The sequence below is a fragment of the Ochotona princeps genome, chromosome 17 (genome assembly GCF_030435755.1).
Source record: "Ochotona princeps isolate mOchPri1 chromosome 17, mOchPri1.hap1, whole genome shotgun sequence".
NCBI lineage: Eukaryota > Metazoa > Chordata > Mammalia > Lagomorpha > Ochotonidae > Ochotona > Ochotona princeps.
The window spans coordinates 37,857,502-37,879,569 of record NC_080848.1 but is presented as its reverse complement, the minus strand read 5'-3'; the positions used below and the strand labels follow the sequence as shown (position 1 = coordinate 37,879,569).

Genomic DNA, 22,068 nt, shown 5'->3' with positions numbered 1-22,068 from the left:
AGCCCCTGGACGCCCAGCAGCTCCTTCAGCAACAGGTCTGCTGTACTTCAGAAGAGCAGCCTGTGACACACACAGCCAAAGACTGCACCCTGCTCTCCTAGACTAGCAGGTGGTATTCCTGATCAGAATAACACTATCAAAAACTATTGAGCATCCAGCTAAGACTCAGCAGACATTTGCAGAATGTTATTACCCAGAGAGAACTGCCATGCTCAACAAACTGAAGACTATTCCACAGGAAAGAGAAATACAGCTTTCAAATCCATACATATTCTCTGAGAGGTTAGCATGGTATTATGCCCATGAAAGGAAAAAGAGAGAGAGAGAATCAGCCAGATATCAAGAATTTAAAAGCTGGATTATTAAAGTAAAGATTCAACAGCTGAGCCAAATACATTATGGGCACAAGCTAAGAATAAATTTAAACAAGAAGACTAATTTGAGGAATTCTTTCAGAAAGTAGTCCAAAAGGACAAGGAGATGGAAAGTATGAGAGAAAAAAAAAAGCCAGGGAGAGGGAACAGGGTAGAAGATCTAGAAGTTCCAATATTCGTGTAATAGGAATTCCATAAACAGAAGAGAAAGAACAAGCCATAGACATGGAAAAGAAAGGAACAAAAGAGGATACTTTTCTTGAAAATTAAGAAATTTGGACCCGGCGCTGTAGCCTAGTGGCTAAAGTCCTCGCATTGCATGCACCGGGATCCCATATGGGTGCCGGTTCTAATCCCAGCGTCCTCACTTCCCATTCAGCTCCCTGCTTGTGGCCTGGGAAAACGATGTTCCTCCTTCTCAGGGTATGGAGGGAGACTATACCCTCGTAGAGTCTGGAATCTTAGCAGCAGAAGTAACTTTCAAGGCCTGATTTCTTAACCTGTTCATTCTTAAAACCCACTCAGGTCAAATTACATGAGCAAAACAATCAAATTATTAAATTACGCGGTGGCTTGTTATGAGGAAACGGGTCATTGGAACAGTGTCCTTCAGAAATGTGGACAACTGACAGCAGTCTATATAAATACCTGCAACTCCCTAACTCAGGTGGAGCTTTTGAAGAGCTGGCAGGGGACATCTGCCTCAGCTCAGTGCTCAGCACTTTCCAGCACCAGCTTTTTCTTAAGGGAAGGTCAGATTCCCCACCAACATTTCACCTTTCAGAAAGCTGCCGGATCTGCGGGATTCCCATGTACTTGTGGAAATGTTCCAGAACATTCATCACACCCTGAAGGAGATTAGCAACTTCTCCATACTGTCTTCTCCTGGTCATTGCCCTGCAAGAAAAGAGAAAACTGAAAACTCCAGAGAAACACTAAAGATACAACGTACAGATTTACAATTACTCTAAGACAGACATCAACTTGATTTAATAAACATATTATCAGTACTGAATAAGTGTGGTGTTGTACATCAAAGGAGGAAAAAAAAAAGACCTGGTGCAAACCACTGAGGTGATAGCATTTGCCAAAGGAGAAAATGAACACATATCTCACTAATAACAAGCAGGATGAACTAGATTTTAAATGGAAGTACAAGCTGATTGCCTTGGGGGTAAAGAAAAATAAGTGGGTGATGAGATTCTCATCAGTACAAAAGAAGAATCTGGGAAGATTTTAAGAATTTGGCATTTGCGTTGAGTATTATAGGATTAGTTGGCTTTTTGCAAAGAACAGAGTGAGCGAAGTCGTTATCTGAGGATTACAGAATATAGAACAAAGCAAATGCATCTTTCTAGGATATAACAAAAGGCATTTTATATACATATACATGTTACCTCAAATTTTAAGATTTTAAACCAATGATAAGCAACTTTGTGTCAGACACATTCATTTTCTTTTTTGCTAGGGTTTAATGAGACATAAATAAAAGGATGTTGATTAAATCAACAGTTACACCCAGTGAGGAAGCACAAGCTATTAGCTCTACATTTTTCATTAGGGTTGGGCTTTTAAAGTAAATGTATAATTTATGACCTTTCTTTAGAAGCACTGAAAGACGGGATCAAGCTGAGGCCAAGGTGGCATGGTGCCACCTGTTGCCTGGTCTGAGCTCTGGGGAGGAAGCCACGGAGACTGCTTTTCCCTCTCACCGGCCTGCTGCCCCGACGGGTCACTCCTCTTGGGGAAAATGGAGGATACCCCCTGACTCTCACACAGTGTCTGGGGCAGATGAGGGAGGAGTCTGCTTCCTCCTTCTGTCCCATGTCCCTGCTACAAGACTGTGGATGCTTCATTCTGATCTGTGTTCTGTGAAGATACTCTGTCCACACCTGGAAACACCTGGCAGGTAGGGCAGAGAGATTCTGAGCTGGAGACAGACCAAGGAGGGGGACTGGAATGACAGACTCTTGCAGGTGAATGAAGTTCTGGACTGCTGCTTTGTGGCAAATAATCAACTCTTCCTTTAATACTATTTCTGGTGGTCTCTCACTTAGGCCTCTTTCCATGCCAACCAAGCAGGAACCTGTCGTCTTTAAAAAGGGGTTGCAGGATAAACCACAGATCTGCTTCCATATATCTCTTCAACTACAATTGCAAGCTGGCCCTATGCCAGCAGAATTGGCTGAGGCAGACGCTGCAGGGACAGTGCTCACGGGCCTACGTCTCCTTGCCTGCCACAGCAAACAGAGCCATCACATGCACACCGTGCCTTCTGAGTCTACTTCAGACTCACTGCAGTGTCAGGCTTTAAATTTTGAACATTAAAGGGTCCAAGGCAAACTGGAGATGGAACACTTCAGGGGAATCTGCAGAAGGAGGGCCAGGATGGGGGGCTTTCCTGGCTGAGAAGTGAAGAAACCTAAGAGATGGTTTTCTTTGTGTCACATGATTCCTATGGGCCCAGCAGAGGAAGTTGACATGGCTTACTCGAGGGAGTCCACACCACCCGCCAGCATGTGCAGGTGGTTCAGGGTGGTGATTGAGGTGGTTAGGTGGCGTTTGGCATGATCTAACTGCTTGATATCACGTGTGATTTCTTTAACCTAAAAATCAAAACAACACAGGGGAGAAAGGAAAAGGGTTAAGAAGCATGTGAACTCTTCTACCACTAACTCTAGGAGAAAACAATGCAAATGAAGACAGAACAAAACCTCTGAGTCAGCCCTGGAAGAAAATAAAAACATTCTGACAATATGAAATTCAAATAGTCTCCAACCAGCCCATTTAATTTAATTTAGTATTTATTCAGATTTTACTCAGGGTTATAAAACCATCAGTGGTGGGAATAAAATAAGCTTCATTTTTCAACCTGAATGGAACAACCCAAAGGGCAACGTAGGACCAAGCTTTCAGAGTGTAGGAGCCAGGAAAGCTTGCCTCTGCCCCTGCAGTTTCCAGGTTCTGGATGAAACAGACAGCATTAATTTTTCAAAGATATATACAGAGAGGAGGAGAGACAGATAGAAATATCTTTCATCTGATGATTTACTCCCCAAGTGAGCACAAAGGCCGGTGTTGTGCCAATCCAAAGCCAGGAGCCAGGAACCTCTTCTGGGTCTCCCACACGTGTGCAGGGTCCCAAGGCTGTAGGCCGTCCTCAACTGCTTTCCCAGGCCACAAGCAGGGAGCTGGATGGGAAGTGGGGCTGCTGGGATTAGAACCAGCACACATATGGGATCCCGGAGCTTTCAAGGCAAGGACTTTAGCCACTAAACCATGGCACTGGGCCCGAAACAGACAGTATTAATCAGCTAACTGCACAGAGACGGTTATTAATAACTGATCTAGGTTTCACTGCTCAGGTATGTAGCAAAGAAAAGACATTGTCTCAATCCAAACGGCAACTAACATGTGACCCCTGCAACATAAGCTTAACATGGAAGGTCATGAGAGGGGAGGAACAGTCTTCAGGGATGGAAGGACCCCAGCAGGTTGGAGAAAAACTATGAATCTAGGTATAGTACATTTCAGTTGCTAGAAAAACATGTTGAGAAATTGGTGTGATCTTTAATTCAGCTGAGTACATGATGATCAAGAAACTTACTTTATAGCAATCTGGTTTCTCAGGTTCTGTGATACTTCAATATAAGAGTGCCTGCACATGAGGCATAGATATTTTGGTCACTGGATAAATACATCTTCCATTAAAGTGAAAAATCTGAAAGTCAGCTGATATCACATGATCTCATGTTCAGGAGGTCATCATCACCTTGGCTCAACTCATACGGGAAAGATTAGGACCTGCACAGTTCAGTTCCAAACCCACAAGTCTGCAGGGTCGATCAGGATCTTAGCAGGGACTTCCCCATCAAGCCTGCCTTTCCTCTAGAAACCTCAGGTCATTCATCTACATCTAACGACACAGAGAGGGAGAAGACTTTGGAAACAAGGAGAGAGGAAAAGAGAGAGAACCGGCTAAGACCCACAGAAATTTTACTGAATAAAAAAAAAAAAACCAGGAGTGGTGTAATAAATTAGATGTATGAGTCTGGCCCTATAATTTGATCACTCACTTCCAACACTAAAAAATCATCATTCCATTTCCCACACAAAGTCCCTGTGCCTCTGTTTAGGTCCCGAGCTCTGGAACTAACGTCAGGTTAGTGACCACCGTATTCAAAGTCACAGTCACCTCTGACTCACCACTTTCCCTGTAACATTAATCACTGGTAAGCCTTGAGTGTTCCTCCTCTGCGTACGCTGGATCCATCTCTGCCATTCTTGTCCAGATCCTCGTGGTCCTGCACTGGAGCTTTTCGGTTCCATCACTCCTTACGTCAGATCCTATGTTTCTCTACACAAACTGTACCTCCTATTTCCTAAACAAAATCTTTGCTGGTTGTATATGCAAGGGGTATCCAAGTCAAACTTACATGGGACCATTCTGCAAAACTGATTTAGAATAGATGAACCTCAACTGTAACCCAGGACAGCCAAAAAGGCATAGAATGTGGTTGAAATGGTTGGCTTTGGAAATCTTGGTCCAAATTCCAGCTCTACCTTTCACCAACTCTACATCCTAGGACAAGTTTCTCAGCCTCACCGAGTCTCAGTATCATCATCTATAGAATGGGCAGCTATAAAGATAATGATAATAAAATCTAGTTGTAATGGGGGCTGATCGCTTGAACAAGAATCAGCCTTTAAAATACCAACCTCCCTTCATTCCTACCTTTTCTTCCCTTTAGCAAAGCACTGTCCAGGGCAGCAAACTGTCTGAAAAAGATAATTTCTGAAAACTACAAACAGCTTGTCACACTGTCACTGCACCCCTTGGCTGGAAGAGAGTGTGCAGACCACAGATGCAAGATCGGAGTCTTAAGGAGAGTGGTGAGTAAGAGATCTGAGGACAATAAACTCGAGCAAAAGGTGCACGTGGCAGTGGTCCCTAACGATGCTGAGTGGAGAGCCTCCTTGAGGAAGGACCAGAGATTCAAACCTCCAGTGCGATGCCCGGTGCCCTCCACGTGCTGAATTCTCACCACAACACTGTGGCGTTCATACTTTACTCTTATTTTACAGCTGAGGAAACTGAAATTCGGGGCCTTTGGTGACCTACAATTTCAACCCAGAAGTCTTGCAATGTGGAAGAGTGGGTGGATCTGCAGTCAGTACAGTACCCTTCTGGATACAACAGGGAGCATCATGAATTTGTAGAGAACTTAATCAAAACCACCTGTGTGTGTCGCAGGCCAAATACATCCCACACCACAGATCCAGGCCCAGTTGTACCACACTACCCAGCTACCAATCATGTACCTTAATTGAGAAAATATGGATATAAACAAAAGCAAGGGACAGGAATCCAAAATGACTCTGCAGCTGCTTTGCGGGAGGGGAAAAAAAAGACAAGTTCTCCCTTTAAGCAGCAGGGCTGATGTAGGGCAGTAGGCACGGTGAGTCATGGCTGTCTGGCAGCTCCCCTTGAGTTGATCTGGAATGGACTCAGAGGGGTTTGGTTTAGAAATGTGGATGACTGAAGTTGACAGGAAGTGGGAGGAAAAGCCCACTAATTAGCATGACTGAATGAGAAATTAACTTCCTCTTTAGTTTGAAAAAATGGTGGGGAGGGGAAGAGGGTTAAAAAGAAACCTTAACTTACCATTTGCTCTGATTTTTCTGCTTTGTCTTTGATGTCTTTGATTTTGCCAAACAGTTGCTGAATAGCCTTCTGGGCCTCTTCAAGTGCCTAGAACAAGAGAAGTAAAAATTCAGCAGTAGCCGGGTCTGGCACAACTCAATGGCTCAGTGGGTAAACCCTTGCCTTGCAGGCACCAAGATCCCATATGGGCACCAGTTTATATCCTAGCTACTCCATTTCCCATCCAGTTCCTTGACGGAGGCCTGGGAAAGAAGTAGAGGATGGCTCAAAGCCTTGGGACCCTGCAGCATTTGAGAGACCCAGAAGAAACTCCTGGCTTCAGATTGGCTCAACTCCAGCCACTGCGGCCACTTGGGGATTGAATCAACGGACAGAAGATCTTTGTAAATTTGCCTTTCCAATACAAATAAATAAGTCTTTAATAATAACAATAGTAATAAGACTAGCAATGCAAACCAGCACCAGCCACTAAACTACAGTCAGTTCTGTTAGATTAGCCAACCACCCATGAAGGAACATATCAGCTGAGTATAGAAAAAATATATTTTATATACATATATATTTAATATATATTATTATATATATGTATATATATATATTTAATATATATTATTTTATATATATGTATATATATACATTATTCAAAGAAAATCCAGTTCACCAGCCTTTCTCCCCTGCAACAGAAAGACAGACGTGAAGCAAGGAGCTACAGAGGAAAGAAAAAGCTAGGAGGAGACATGCAAGGGAGTTTTCAACCCTCTTGACATGGAGGCTGAAGCAGAGGTCGTGTCGGCCCTTACTTGGTGGGGAATATTGGCTTGTGTCCGTCACTGGTACAGCAGTGATTTTACTGCCTCAGGGACCCACCAGAACTGAAGCAAGCTCCATCCTCCTCCAGTAACCGTGCAACCATCAAATTCCAGTCTCCACAGAAAACTGCCATTTCATCTTCATCAAATACCAAAATAACAGAGACCTATAGAGTCTCTTACCAAGCAGTACCATAATTTGCTTTAAGTTTTACGTTATTTCTTTATTTGAAAGGCACAATGGCAGTGAGAGACAGAGGGAGAGATCTTTCATCTATTGGTCCGTTCTCCCATCCAAGCACTAACCAGACCCGACCCTGCTTAGCTTCCAAGATCCAACAAGATCAGTTGCGTTCAGGGTAGTATGGCCGTAGATGACTGGTCCGTTCTCAAATGCTTACAACAGCTAGGGCTGGGTCAGGCTGAAGACAGGAGCCAGGAACTACATCTGGGTCTCCTACATGTGTGGCAAGAGCCCAAGCACTAGGGACATCATCCACTGCCTCCCCAAGGACATTAGCTCAGAGGCAGGTTGCAAGTCAAGCTGGTGGGACTCAATTACAGGATGCTGCTTTCATAGGCAGTGGCTTAACCTGCTGTAGCACAGTGTAAGCTCCCATAAAGTTTTAATTTAAAAACTAAGCCATTCCCTCTGTCTCACTGATTATTACACATCACTGATGGCAAGAAACAGGACATGCACAACGGTGAACGCACGGAGGCACATTCAGAGTCTGTAGGAGATGGGGTGGGGGCCAGGTAAGGGGCAGGGCAGCTCTGGATTTGAAAATTTCAAAAGATGGTGTCTTAAAAGAAATGAGGACTATGCCTGGGGGCTTCAGAATCACAGAAAAACATTCTTTTCCTCTTTAAAAAAATTTTTTTTTAATTGGAAAAGCAGATTTACAGAGAGAAGGAGAGGCAGAGAGAAAGATCCTCCAACCGCTGATTCACTCAGCAAGTGGCTGCAATGACCGAAGCTGAGCCAATCAGAAGCCAGGAGCTTCCTCTGGTCTTCCATGTGGGTCAGGGTCCCAGCGCCTTGAGCCATCCTGTATTGTTTTCCTAGGCCACAAGCAGGAAGCTGAATGGGAAGTAGAACAGCCAGGATGTGAACCAGCACCCATATGGGATCCTGGCATAGTCAAGGCAAGCCACTAGGCTATCATGCCAGACTCCCCACAGCAGATCTTTTTTGTTTGTTTTTTTAAAGATTTATTTATTTTTATCGGAAAGGCAGATATACAGAGACGAGGAGAGACAGAGAGGAAGATCTTCCGTCCGATGGTTCACTCCCCAAGTGGCCGCAATGGCTGGAGCTGAGCCAATCCGAAGCCAGGAGCCAGGAGCTTCATCCAAGTCTCTCACTTGAGTACAGTGTCCCCAAACCTTGGGCCGTCCTGGACTGCTTTCCCAGGCCACAGGCAGGGAGCTGGATGGGAAGTGGAGCTGCCAGGATTAGAACCTGCGCCCATATGGGATTCCAGCACGTTCAAGGTGAGGACTTTAACCACTACGCTATTGTGCCAGGCAAATCTTGAAGACACTTTAGAGTACTCCACTTGCAACCAATAAAGTGTAGTTAGAAAAGAACACTTTGAAGACAAGGCTTAGCTAAATGTTTCCACTGAAATCAAAAGCCCTTGAGCTCAAGGCTGTACAGTGAAAGTATCAACTACCCACAGTATCTTATCTTCCCGGAGCAGCAGAAGCCTTGGGAGAGGAGCTGAGAGTGCTAGCATCACACCCAGATGGAACTCATGTTCTCATGGACGGGTGACTGAAGGCTTGCCACAGCTGACTACTGCTCTTGGCTCCTGGGGCAGCCAGAGTGCCTCCCAACGCCCAAGTCAGCACTTTACTAACTCCTGCACCATCTGCCAGCAGGGACCGACTCAACTACCTCCCATGTCCCATGCCTTGTTCAGAGCACAGGGAAGCCAACGGGAGATGAAATAGCCCTGGCCATTCTCCCTGTCCTTGTGGAATCTTCTCTGAGAAGTGGAAGCAGGACATACTGGAAAAAGCGACAAGTGGAAAAACGAAAGAAAAGAAAATGACTGTGTTAAGCACAGAAAGGAATTAAGCAGAGTGATAGGAATGTGGTGGTAAACTGTGGTCAGAGGAAGTCTCTTTAAAAAAAATGTTGGATGAACTGAAACCACAGGCATGGAGAAGATACAGACACCAAAAAAATCTCAGTGTTCTGGAGACCAAAAAGAGAGGCAGTAGATCATAGTGTCAGACTCAGGGTAGAAAGTAGTCTGAAATAATGTGGAAGGAGGCAGGAGCCAGGGCATGGAGGGCCTCAAAGGCATGGTAAGAAGCAAGAGGATTCTGGGCTAAGTGCCACAAGAAACTACAAGAGTTTTAAACCAGGAACTGGCATATGGTTTGTATGTACAAAAGCCCATGCTGGGTGCTCTGCGGTAAAAGGCTTGTACAGAGGAAGAAGTGAAAACAACAGAGAAAGACCTGGTGGGAAGCTGCTGTGGTTGTCCAGCAACAGACAGGGCAGGTAGATCTTGCGCCTGGGAAACAAGGGTTTACGTGAGGATAAAACCTTCAGGAGCCACTGATGGACTACATCTGGGTAATAAAGGCAAGAGAAGGCTTCTGAATCACTCCTAGGTCTTGGCTTGAAAGGTCGGTGAATGGCGAATAGTGAATGGTCCATTTACTAAGCCAGGGAAGACAGGAAAAGGGACATGTTCAAGAGACAACTGTGATGGGGGTAGTGAACTAGAAATCAACGACCCATCTTCAGGACCTGGGTTGTGATGGCAAATGGGCACTGGTTTGAGATACTGCATTCCAAACCCACTAGAACTTTCTAAAAAGTTTATAAGAAAGCACTTGAGGCCTCTGCAGGCAACTGGCCACTAGAAAGGACCAACATTGGCGTGGCTGGCATGGAGTTCTGGGATACTCCAGGTGGTGTTGTGTTATGTGTTGATGGGATGACAATGGCTGTCTTCTACTGACATACACAAAGGCACAGAGGATTTGGCTAAGATGGCATAAAGGGCCAGCTTCTTGCCTGACATCCGAAGTTTGAAGAAGTACGCACAATCCTTTTTCAGAGAGAGGGTCCCTAGCCCCCTTTCTCATTAACCCCTCCTCTGGCATCCTTCCAGGGCTGTCTGTGCTGAGCACCATGCTGCTCCTCCGGCAAACAAGGAAGCCTTCCACACTCTCACATTTCACAGTCCTCGAGAAAGATAAACTGTCTGCCAGACTTTTCTCAGGCAGGAATACTTTACTTATTATAACCATGTACTAAAGTTGGAGAAATCCAATGTAATTTCTTTTCCAGAGTCAAAAAACATTCCCCAAAGTACCCACTCTATCAAGCACATCCATTTCAGCACGTGCACACACACGCGCACACACGCGCACACACACACATGTGATCATAAACCTCTCATAACACAGGGGGAAGACAGCTTTTCACTTGGTAGCATCATAAGGTCTACAATGGGCAGCAATTTTATTTAAAAAATATTAAAGCATTCTTACTATATGGATAATCAGAAAATGCACTGAAAGAAACATCTTGGCACTGTCCCTAGACTCTAAAATAAAATGTGGCTGCTTTTCCATTCCAAGCTATATGTGGATTAAAAACAGAACAAACAGACCCAAAATGTCTGCTTTCAATCTGCGCTGAGTTTCTGTGTCTACCCAGAGTTCCGGAATTGAGAACTGGAGCATGGCCACAGCCTGCAAGTGAGGGTGGTATTAAGAGGCAGTTACTGGAATGGCCCTCCACAGCACCTCAAATTCTGTAACCAGGAGATGCAAAGCAACCCATTGAGCTAGCCTAGAAAACCAATTACAGTAGCTGTGTATTTCTGCACAATCACCAACTGTAACCATTCCCCTTAGTTTTCCTTGCCTCCTGAAGTAGACTCTGAACAGGCTCACAAAGCAACCCCAGGTCACCCACACAGCAGATAAGCAGTATGGGACCTGGCACAGACTCCACTGCATTCTTCTTTCCTTTTTTCTTTTCTTTTTCTTCCTTTTATATCCCCCTTGCAAAACTGTCACTTGTCCCCTTTGTAGCTAGAGAAGCTCTGATCCAACAAAGATGTTTTAAGAAGTAAACATCTCCAATGGTTCTTAAAAATGCATCTCATTTCAGTTTGCTCCTGAGCTTACGTTGCCTTTATCCTTTCAGTCTGCAGGCAGTGTGTCAGAGATTTTAAACACAGATCCCATTTCTTGTCCCTGCAGGAAGGAGGAAGGGCTGTTCGTTTTCAGAACAACTGCTATAGGTTTAAACTATTCCTTGAAAAAAATAAGGTTACAGCTTTCCCTACTCTTTGGTTACCATTTTTCTTTTCCAACATTACATTTGTGTTCTGCTTCCCTTTTCAGCTGCATGGAAAGGCAGCACATTCTCTGGTTAAAAGCAAGGAATTCTGAATCAGCAGACTGGGACTCAAAGCTTGGCCTTTCCACTAACGGATGTGACCTCCCCATACCAAACTGCTTAATCTTGGGGAACGAAAAAAATCCAGTCACCTTCCTCAGATAAAAACATGTTTATTTTATATGGAGACTGATACAGTGGTACAGTAAGCTAATCCTCACCTGTGGACCTGTCATCCAATATGAGTGATAGTTCGAATCCCACCTGCTCTGCTCCATTTCCCACCAGCTCCCTGCTTGTGGCCTGGGAAAATCGTAGAGGATGGCCCAAAGCCTTGGGACCCTGAGCCCACCATGTTCAAGACCCAGAAGAAGCTCCTGGCTCCGGGCTTCGGGTCTGCTCAGCTCTGGCAACTGCTCTGGCTATTTGGAGAGTGAACCAGTGGATGGCAGATCTCTCTCTATCTCCTTTTCTTCCTATAAAATCTGCCTTTCAAATAAAAACAAACAAATCTTTCTAAAAATCAAATAAAATGTTTTATTTGAAAGTCAGAGTTATACAGAGAGAGAGGCAGAGAGAGAGAGAGAGAGAATTTTCCACCTGCTAATTCATTCTCCAAATAGTTAGGGTTGGGTCAGGCCAAAGCATTTGGCCCAGCATCCACTCCCTTCCCAGGTACTTCAGCAGAGAGCTGGTCTGAAAATGGAACAGCTGGGTTTTGAAACAGTGTCTATATGGATGCCAACACCTGCTATGCCACAGAACCAGCTGCCCTCAGAGCTTTTTGTTAGGATTACAGCAATTAGTAGTGAACATCTTTGGAACTGTGGACTTCCTCTTACAAATACTCCTTGCTCCAGGTTCTTATGGAGTCTGCTGTGCAAGAGTTACGCTAGACCTGAGCTAGGCCAGACCAGTTTCCTTTTTTTTTTTTTCAAAAGATTTATTTTATTCTTATTGGAAAATCAGTTATAAAGAGAGGAAGAGATACAGAGAGGAAGACCTTCCATCAGCTGGTTCACTCACCAGGCGACCACAGCGGCTAGAGCTGAACCAATCCGAAGTCAGGCCTAGAGACCAGTTTTCTTGTGACATTTCCAGAACCAGAATTTCTGGTGGTGGCGGCAGTGAGGTTCCCCAGTCAGGGCAGGAAGCTGGTCTCCAGGCAAAGGTGCTGAAGCCATTGCACAGAGACCTGGAGAGACAGTGGTTGAGCACTATCCAGCCCATAGCTGCAGTCGTTTGCCAAACCCACCTGAGACTCACTCTCCCTACTGCCACACGACTCAACCTCTCCTCCAAAACTGGACAAAACAGCATCTTTTCCTAAAAATCTCCTTTCTGCTTAAGAGTGTTTCAATTGGAATTTTTGTCTTCTGCAACTAAGAGACTCCTGAGGATATAAAACTCAACTCATAAAAGGAGCTCCCTGCACCTGGCGTGGTAGCCTAGTGGTTAAATCTTCACCTAGTAACTCCTGGGATCCCATATAGGTGCCAGCTTGTGTCCCGGTGGCTCCTCTTCCCATCCAGCTCCCTGCTTGTGGCCTGGGATGGCAATATAGGACAGCCTAAAGCCTTGGGATCCTGCACCCACGTGGGAGACCTGGAAGAAACTCCTGGCTTCAGATTGGCTCAGCTCTGGCTGTTGTGGCCACTTGGGGGTTGAATCAGCGGACGGAGGAGCTTCCTCTCTGTCTCTCCTCCTCTCTGTGTATCTGACTTTCCAATAAAAATAAATAAATCTTAAAAAAATGAAAAAGGAACTCCCTAAACAGCAAGTAGGATCCTTAGTGCAATCTCCTGGATGGAGCGTGCTTTCTCAAATGAAACTATCCCTCTAATAGTCAAAGTCGGCTGGTCCTAAAGCTTTCTGAGGACAGGGCCTGGTGGCGTGGCCTAGCGGCTAAAGTCCTCGCCTTGAACATGCCGGGATCCCATATGGGCTCCGGTTCTAATCCCAGCAGCTCCACTTCCCATCCAGCTCCCTGCTTGTGGCCTGGGAAAGCAGGAGAGGACGGGCCAAATCTTTGGGACCCTGCACCTGCGTGGGAGACCCGGAAGAGGTTCCTGCTCCCGGCATCGGATCGGCGCGTACCGGCCTGTTGTGGCTCACTTGGGGAGTGAGTCATCGGATGGAAGATCTTCCTCTCTGTCTCTCCTCCTCTCTGTATATCCGGCTTTCCAATAATAATAAAATCTTAAAAAAAAAAAAAAAAAGCTTTCTGAGGATGCTGGTAAAGTTCAACATACACAGGCATACTCAGAAGAATGGCTTTCACATGGGAAAATCAAAATGGTCTACAGAAAAAAGCCTAAAATTCTGGCTCAACCCTTCATAAAAAGAGAATGTCTACTCTACGTCCCATGCTAGTTACTGAAAGAAAAAGGTCACTAAACAGGGGCCATGTCTTTGAAGAACTTGTATGAAATATAAATGACTGTAAGATGAGAATGATCACAAGGGGCTGGAATAAAGACTTGCTCAGCATCATCTGGTAAGCAAAGAGAATCCTCTAGACAGCGAAAGCAGGAATGAGGGCTGCCCCACCACAGGAGCCCTAAGAAGACGCCGCTGAAGGTGGACACCCAGGGCTAAGTAGTCTCCGTTTATGAAAAGTCCCTTCTTTTGAAACTACTGGCCACTGTGGCGACACAGAGAGCTGTTGCTATGGAAACGGGGTCTCTCCAGCTGAAGCAAAGGCGCTTGAAGAAGTCTCAGCTACAGCAACAAGGCATCTGATTCTCCAAGCTGATGCCAAACAATAGCAGAGGCTGCAAGACTCTCACAGCCCCACGCCTCTCTGTGTCCTCCAACACCCTAGGTACCTCCTGGCTCTGGCAGCCCTGGGCAGCAGCCAGACGGGCACTCAGCAGACAAGGATCGTTACTGTTAACACTAATTCCTTCAGAAACCCTGAGGATAAAGAGGCTTTATTTAAACTACACATTTCTTTCCAAATGTGCAAACCTAAAGAATGTAAAAAGCAAAGGGAGTCATTCTCACCTTATTTATTAAGACATACTGTTCCACGTAAGTTACTTTTATTTATGATTCACGCAATCCAGATCCATTGGCAATGCAAACCCAAGAGCTCATTTTTATTGTTTTTTAGGAGACAAGCCAGGAGTTAAAATCACAAGAAGTGCTGGGATGCAAATTCAGCACTGCCCAAACAAGACTAAACATTTACATTTTAAAGTTCTGCTTATATCTGTTATCACCCCGAACTCGGACTGCGCCAGCACTGACACAGCCAAGGGTGGGGAATGCATTCACGCACAGCTTCCTTTAGTGAAATGGAACCCTCGAGGAGGTGCGCACTGAAAGCAACAACTCCAGACAGCAAAAGCAAAGGAAATATCGAAGGAAACGGCTCAGCGGCTTTTGCCGAAAAAAATAAAAAGGTACAGAAATTCAATCCTTGAGGAAATGGAGCACATTTCCAGGAATGATTCGTCCAAGCTTAAACAAAGGACTACTTTCCACAAATAGCTAAGACTTCCCATTGCCAAGTTAGAGGTTACTTACTCCATCCTCATTCCCTGCATCTGACTGTGACTTCTAATTTTAGCCTCTTAGCAGGACTCATCCACAGCAGTGGTCTTCGATCAGGAGAGAATGTCTGTGGTAAGTTGGGGGTGTCCCAGCAGGGGTTTCTGGAGACACCTACCAGCACCCAATGTCTGTTGGGCTGGAGATAACTGGGGGTGCTATCTGGATGTTTTCCTCTGTCTCCTAGTCTCCTGGATCTGACAGGCTTCTGTATGTTCGGTACCACAGGTATGTGCTCCCCTTTTCATTCTTTTTTTAATTTTTATTTATTTTTATTACAAAGTCAGATATACAAAGGAGAGACAGAGAGGAAGATCTTCCGTCTAATGATTCATTCCCCAAGTGACCACAATGGCTGGTGTTAAGCCGATCCAAAGCCAGGAGCCAGGAACTTTCCTCCAGGTCTCCCATTCGGGTGCAGGGTCCTAAGGCTTTGGGCCGTCCTCGACTGCTTTCCCAGGCCACAAGCAGGAAGCTGGATAGGAAGCGGAGCTGCCGGGATTAGAACCAGGGCCCATGTGGGATCCTGGCACGTGCAAGGTGAGAACTTTAACCACTACACTATTGTGCCGGGAAGAACATTTATATTATAATAAAATGTTAGCAATATAGATTTAAACAAATGACTTCAAATATATGTTTCACAAAAGCAACTCAAAATACGTCTGCTTACACTGAATCAGTCAAGAAAAACGTATTATAGGGCCTGGCATGCTAGCCTAGTGACTAAAGTCCTCACCTTCTTACACACACTGGGATCCCATATGGGTGCTGGTTCTAATCCCAGCGTCCTCACTTCCCACCCAGCTCTCTGCTTGTGGCCTGGGACCCTACACCCATGTGGCAGACTCGGAAGAAGCTCCTGGCTCTTGGCTTTGAATTGAACTGAACTGAACTGAACTCCAGCCGTTGTGGCCACTAGGGGAGTGAACCATCGGATAGAAGATCTTCCTCTCTGTCTCTCTCCTTCTCTCCATATATCTGACTTTCCAATTGAAAAAAAAAAAAAAACCAAAACAGTACATTCTTGATTCTAGTGATCTAGGAAACTACAGGAATGTGATACAAAAATCTTCCCACAACATGTTGATTTAATCATCAGAAAACTACAAAGATCAGAACCTCCAAGTAGTCAGTGAAAATAAAAAAGTGAAGGTTCATGACTTAACAGAAGCAGCTCTTGGCCTAGTGTGATACTGGTGTTACTGGAATAATAGCAGGGGCTGGGTTCACTGATGGTTAATCTTCCACCTCAAAGCATCATATCCCATGTGGGCACCCTAGGAACCCTGCACCTGCATGGGAGACCTGGAGGAAATGCTACTGGCTCCTGGCTTTGGGTTGGCTCAGCTCTAGCCAATGCGGTCGTTTGGGAAGTGAACCAGTAGATGGAAGATCTTTCTTGTGTCTCTCCTTTTCTCTGTAAATCTGACTTTCCAACAAAAATAAATAAATCTTAAAAAAAAAAAAAAAGGAAGAAGCAGAGGGGAGCATCAAGCTTTCTATCCTTACAGTTCCCAGTTGATTGGGAGAGAGAATAGTTCAAAGATGACAAGAAGAAAGAGCTGGAATCAGGTCTAAGACAGTGTCAAGAGCTCACCTGCTCTCCTGCTTTGAGAGTTAAATCTACTTGTCAGTAGGTATATCTCCACAAGAAACGTTTCCCTTCTAACTGAGAGCTGTTTCAACAATGGTGGTGTTGGGGGCAATGTTGTGGCATAGTAAGTAGCTGTAACCTGTTAATGTTGGCATTCCGTACAGACATTAGTTCATGTCCCACTTCCCATCCAGTTCCTTGATAATGGCCTAGGAAAAACGCTAGAGTCCAAATGTTTGGACTTGACCAACCACATTTGAGACCTGGAAGAATCTCCCAGTTCCTGGTCTCAGCTATTGCAGCCATTTGGAGAACAAACTAGTAGATAGATCTCTCTCTCTCCCTCTCTCTATGATATGTATGTATGCACTAATGGATTTTACCTAGTTTCTGTATGTCAGATTATCAAGCATAAAAATATAGAATCAGGAACATAACAGATAACTTATAGACAACAAACTCGAATCAGCATTAGACAATAGTAAAACTACAAAGACATACAGGGGGAATCCATAATGATCCTGACAACCTCTTAATAGGAGGTCATATGCACAAAGTAGGGGGGGACCCCAGGGTGGAGCAGGTGGACAGGAGGAGTCTTGTATCCCAACCCTGGGGACTCCCGGATCCTCACCAAGGACTATCAGTATGGGCACCAAGGACTACATCCCAACTGCCAAGGAGACCACGGGGAACTGGAATGCCTTCAGAGGCCAAGAACTCTGAGGTCATCCACCCCCGTTTGGATCTACCACATGGGATGGAAGAAGCCCAAATCCTTCCTTGCAGGATCCAAGGTCATCAGAACAACAGCCAGGAGCCCTGAGCGGTCCACAGAAACAGAAGAACAGTAAGCTTCCTTTGGGACCAGGGGGAGGAGCTTTCTCTGGTCCTCACTTAGTTCCAACTTTGGATCCCCACCCTATTTTGCAATGACCCTCAGGGTCGCTCTGGAGCCCCCCACCCCAAAACACATACACACACACTGGAATAGACAGACAGAGAACAACAAGGAAAGCTTGGAACCAGACAGGAAACAGTCAGCGTGGACTCATACATTCCTTATTAGGTGGGACACAAAGATTAGTTACTCCTCACTAAGATATTGAAAATTTCTCTGCACACCCCTCCTAAAACTGTTCTGCATTTCAACTGTTGACATATGTCTTGTTAGAGTTATAAGCCAGTTTAGACTATCCCAAAATCTGCCAAGTTCAGCAAAATCAAGCTTCAACACTATAAACTGCTGAATGCCAAAATGAAAATAGACACGAGACAGCTGAATAGTACCCTATAGCCATTTTAAGGTGTATAGCAGCTGGCTCTGTGTATAAATTAGAATTGAAATGTCAGTGAAGTAGTCACAGGATGTGGTTAAGAACTTGTATTTTTTTTAACATATTTGTTACTCAATACCATGTCAATTAATTCCATAATGTTGTAAATTGATATTGATGTTATGTTGTGGCTTTTAATTGATCGGGATGATATTCTGCCAGCTCTGCTTTCAGACCAGAGATGGTCTCCCCAAGAAACTGTTGAATTTATCTGGACAATAAGGTGCTGGACTCTATGCCTGAAATGAAAGAAACAAGACTGAATCTGAACTGTAATACTGCAACAAGGTGGAGGAATCCACCATGGGGGTGGATATGGGGACAGAGGGGTTGGGGGAATCCCAGAGCCTATGAGACAGTATCACATAATGCAATGTAATCAATAAAAAAAAAGAATATCGAAAAACACAGTGTCTATTCAAAGAATCCAAGATACAGCGTGGAGACAGAAATCGGATATTGTGGCATATGAGGCAATACCAACACAGAAGAAAATGTTTCTTATATATTCAAGAGCTTTAATATAGACAACTACAAAACATCAAACCAAAACATACTAAAACAGCATTATCCCTGATTTTACAAAATTCATCTTCTAAGAGTTCAAACTAGAGCTACAGGACATTTTCAGCTACACTAAAGATGCCTGAAAATAGGACTTTAAAAATGGAAATGCTGACAGAACCGTCACACCACAAACACTTAACCCCACAAATGCAGGAGGCAAGAGGAGAAGGGAGGTCATGTTCTGACACAAGGACAAGGCTTTAAGTTCCCGTCCACTGTTCAAACCTAGCTGAATGACTCTGGTGCCCGGGACCTGAGACCCAGAAGACACAGCCGCAAACGCAGGATGGAATTTTCCTTACGAAAGCTGGAACTATGGACAATCCAAAGCAAGATGAGCGGGGGAACTGCCAGAGCAGCTACCAAGGGGATGAATGGTATTTTCCTCTTTGGATGTAGAGACCTGAATTTAAACCAAGACTGTGACGGCCTTTTCAATCAGGGAAAGAAGTAGATGGTCAAAGTTACACTCGCCTTCCCTTTCTTGTTCCCAGAGAGGACCAATTTCCTCACAAGAACACTAAGCCTCGGTGCTCCTGCCTGGTTGTGTGTTCCTAAACTCTTTTCAATAATCCTGTTACAGATGAGGGGACTAGTGTTCCTAAGGTCAGGCAGGAAACAGACTACTGCATTTGCTAACTTTCATTAAAACAAATAAAAAAATAGGATGGGATTACTTTTCCCAAGGGAGAGCACCTCTATTATAAGGCAATGAATACAAAAGTTTAAGATGCTGGAGCTAATTTAAAACTCACAGTTAGAGTGTATTCAATGAAGACTAAACAGGAAATGCATTTGTATTAATACACTCTGTGTCTAATTAGACAGGAATTAGACAGGAATTAGAATTAGACAGGAAACGGTCAGCGTGGATTCACTTATACCTTACTAGGTAGGACACAAGGATTAGTTACTTCTCACTAGTGTATTGAGGATTTCTCTGCACACCCCTCCTAAAACTGTTCTGCACCTAAACTGTTGACATATGTCTTGTTAGAGTTATAAGCCAGTCTAGACTACTCAAAAAAAAAGCAAGTTCAGCAAAATTATGCTTCAACGCTATAAAATGTTAAATACTATAATGAAAGCAGACACGAGACAGCTGAATAGCAATCTATAGCCATTTTAAGGTGTATAGAACCCGGTTGCATATACACTAAAATTGAAATGTCAATGAAGGAGTCGCAGGATGTGTTAAAGAACTTGCATTTTTTTTAACATGTTGGTTACTCAATACTATGTCAATTAATTCCATAATGTTATAAATTGTTGCTGATGCTATGTTGTGGCTTTTAATTGATCGGGATGATACTCTGCTGGCTCTACATTCAGACCAGAGAAGGTATACCTAAGAAGCCGTTGAACTTGACTGGACAATAAGATGCTGGACTCTATGCTTGGTATATGCTTGCAATGAAAGAATCTCATGTGAACTTGAACTGTGGTAATGCAACAAGGTGGAGGAACCCACCATGGGGGGAGGGTTTGGAAAGGGGTGGGGAGAATCCCAGTGCCTATAAAACTGTGTCACATAATGCAATGTAATTAATAATAATAACAATAATAATAATAAAGACAATGTAAAACAAACAAGTTAAAAATATATATATATACTCTGTGTCTGGGAGGAAAAAAATGTATTAAAGTTCAGAACAACATGGGAAATAAAGTATCCCAAGAAATTTAACACTGAAATTATTTAAAATTGCACTATCGGCAGCAATTCAGAACTGTTGAACTATCAAAACTGCATGATCAGGACCCTTGGAGCATGCCCCACGTCGGGGATCTGGGATGGGTGGGAGGCTGGGTGGGGCTTATCCCTTTATCTCTTTCCTTACCCCGGATAGAGGGAAAAAAAATATATTAATGTGGAAACAATGGTCTTACCCACTTTTCTGCAGCCCTTGACCCTCTGTGCCCTAATCAACTACATATAAACCAAATAAAAGAATTTAAAACCAAAATAAAAGAATTTTTAAAAATTGCCCTATCGGGTCTGGCACAATACCTTAGCAACAAAAGTCCTCACCTTGCACACACCCCGGGATCCTATATGGTCACCGGTTCTAATCCCGGCAGCCCCGCTTCCTATCCAGCTCCCTGATTGTGGCCTGGGAAAGCAGTCGAGGATGGCCCAAAGCCTTGGGATCCTGCACTCGTGTGGGAGACCTGGAGGAAAGTTCCTGGCTCCTGGCTTCGGATCAGTGCAGCACCGGCCGTTGCAGTCACTTGGGGAGTGAATCATCGGACAGAAGATATTTCTCTCTCTCTCTCTCCTCCTCTCTGTATATATCTGATTTTGCAATAAAAATAAGTAATACAAATGATAACACTAGCATCCCATCCGGGTGCCAAGCAACAAAGACTGAACGTTCACTTGGATTCAATGTCTCAAGTAAAGGAAGGTCACCTGTGACCTTGGCACCACAGGTCGAAGAATGATGGTGAGCCCTTCCCACAGACTGTGCTGGGTCCTTTCCAGACTTTAGAAATTTCTGAAGCTCGGTGTTGTCTACAAAACAGGGGCCAGTACCATGACATAGCAGGCTAAGCCTCCATCTGTGGTGCTGACACTCTATACAGGCACTGTTTCGTGTCCCAACAGCTCCACTTCCCATCCAGCTCCCTGCTTGTGGCCTGGGAAAGCAGTGGAGGACGGCCCAAAGCCTTGGGACCCTGCACCCATGTGGGAGACCTGGAAGAAGCTCCTGGCTTCAGATCAGCTTAGCTCTGGCAGTTGGGGCCACTTGGGGATTGAACCAGTGAATGGAAGATCTTTTTCTATATATCTCCTTGTCTCTGTATATCTGCCTTTCCAATAAATAAAACTAATACTAAAACTAAAACTAATACTAATACTAAAACTAATATTATTAATAAAATAAATCTTAAAAAAAAAACCACCAAAACTGTGTAACCATCTAAAATAATTTGCTAACTATTTTGATTCTTCAGAGAGTACTACTAATAAAAATCTAAAAGGTTTAAAAAAAAAAAAAAACTGTGTAACCATAAGGCTACATTTTAAAAAGAAAGATTCAGGTGTTTTCTGAGCCTGGTTCTCTTATCAAAGGGGGAATGAGAAGAATAGGAAGCCTGTAACTAAACCAATGTCAGGCAGGCAGCACAGTGGGAACTCATCTCCATCTAACTATCCACCTGCAAGTTACATGGAAACAGAGAAGAATGCACCAGGCCAGGCCAGACCCCAACACCGTCTGGTGTTCTGGAGGACCAGGTTAGATGTGGGACGGACTAGGCTAGGTCTCGACCCCTACTGAGCCATATGTGAGCCGTATTTGGGTACGAACGAGCCATGGCTGGGCTGAAACATCCAACAGCAAAAAGCAGGATGGGTTGAAAGCCAGCCAAGAAAAGCCACTGTTCCTGCTAGGACAGGAGGTGAACTGAGTAGGGCTGGCTCATGGACCCCCTGGTATGCGCAAAATCTGGCATTGCGAGGGGTTCTTGTAGAAGAGCCTGGGCAACTCCTCTGGCAGGACACAGTCCCTGCAGGTAAGCACAAGAAGTATGATAGGAAACAGTCCAGAACAGGCCATGGAAAGTTTCCCACTGGCATACATTTGGCATGGGTCGGGGGCAGGCCAGGCTGAATCAGTTCACGTCATCCACTGGCAAATCCAAACATCAGAACAGAGTGTGGGTCGAGCCAGGTTTGGTCGTGAGAAAAAGCAGTGCACAATATGGAATGCCAAGGTGAGGTTGCCTGTACTGGATGTGACCGCAGCACCCAACCAGCACCCGTGAGAACCAGGAAGGGAG

The 22,068-nt window shown here is 44.6% G+C and overlaps 1 protein-coding gene across 3 annotated transcripts in view; it reads right to left on the bottom strand.

The window, feature by feature from the left end:
- The window catches only part of VPS53 (VPS53 subunit of GARP complex), a 164,394-nt gene that overhangs the window by 106,342 nt on the left and 35,984 nt on the right, over positions 1–22,068 (bottom strand). For all 3 annotated transcript variants that reach the window (XR_009246999.1, XM_058676665.1, XM_058676664.1), the window contains exons 5-7: positions 6,040–6,126; positions 2,865–2,980; positions 1,152–1,271 (exon numbers count right to left, since the gene is read on the bottom strand). Coding sequence is in view for 2 of the 3 variants with exons in the window: in XM_058676664.1 (XP_058532647.1) it covers positions 1,152–1,271; positions 2,865–2,980; positions 6,040–6,126 (323 nt within the window). In the remaining variant the exon portion in view is untranslated. The remainder of the gene's footprint in view (positions 1–1,151; positions 1,272–2,864; positions 2,981–6,039; positions 6,127–22,068) is intronic.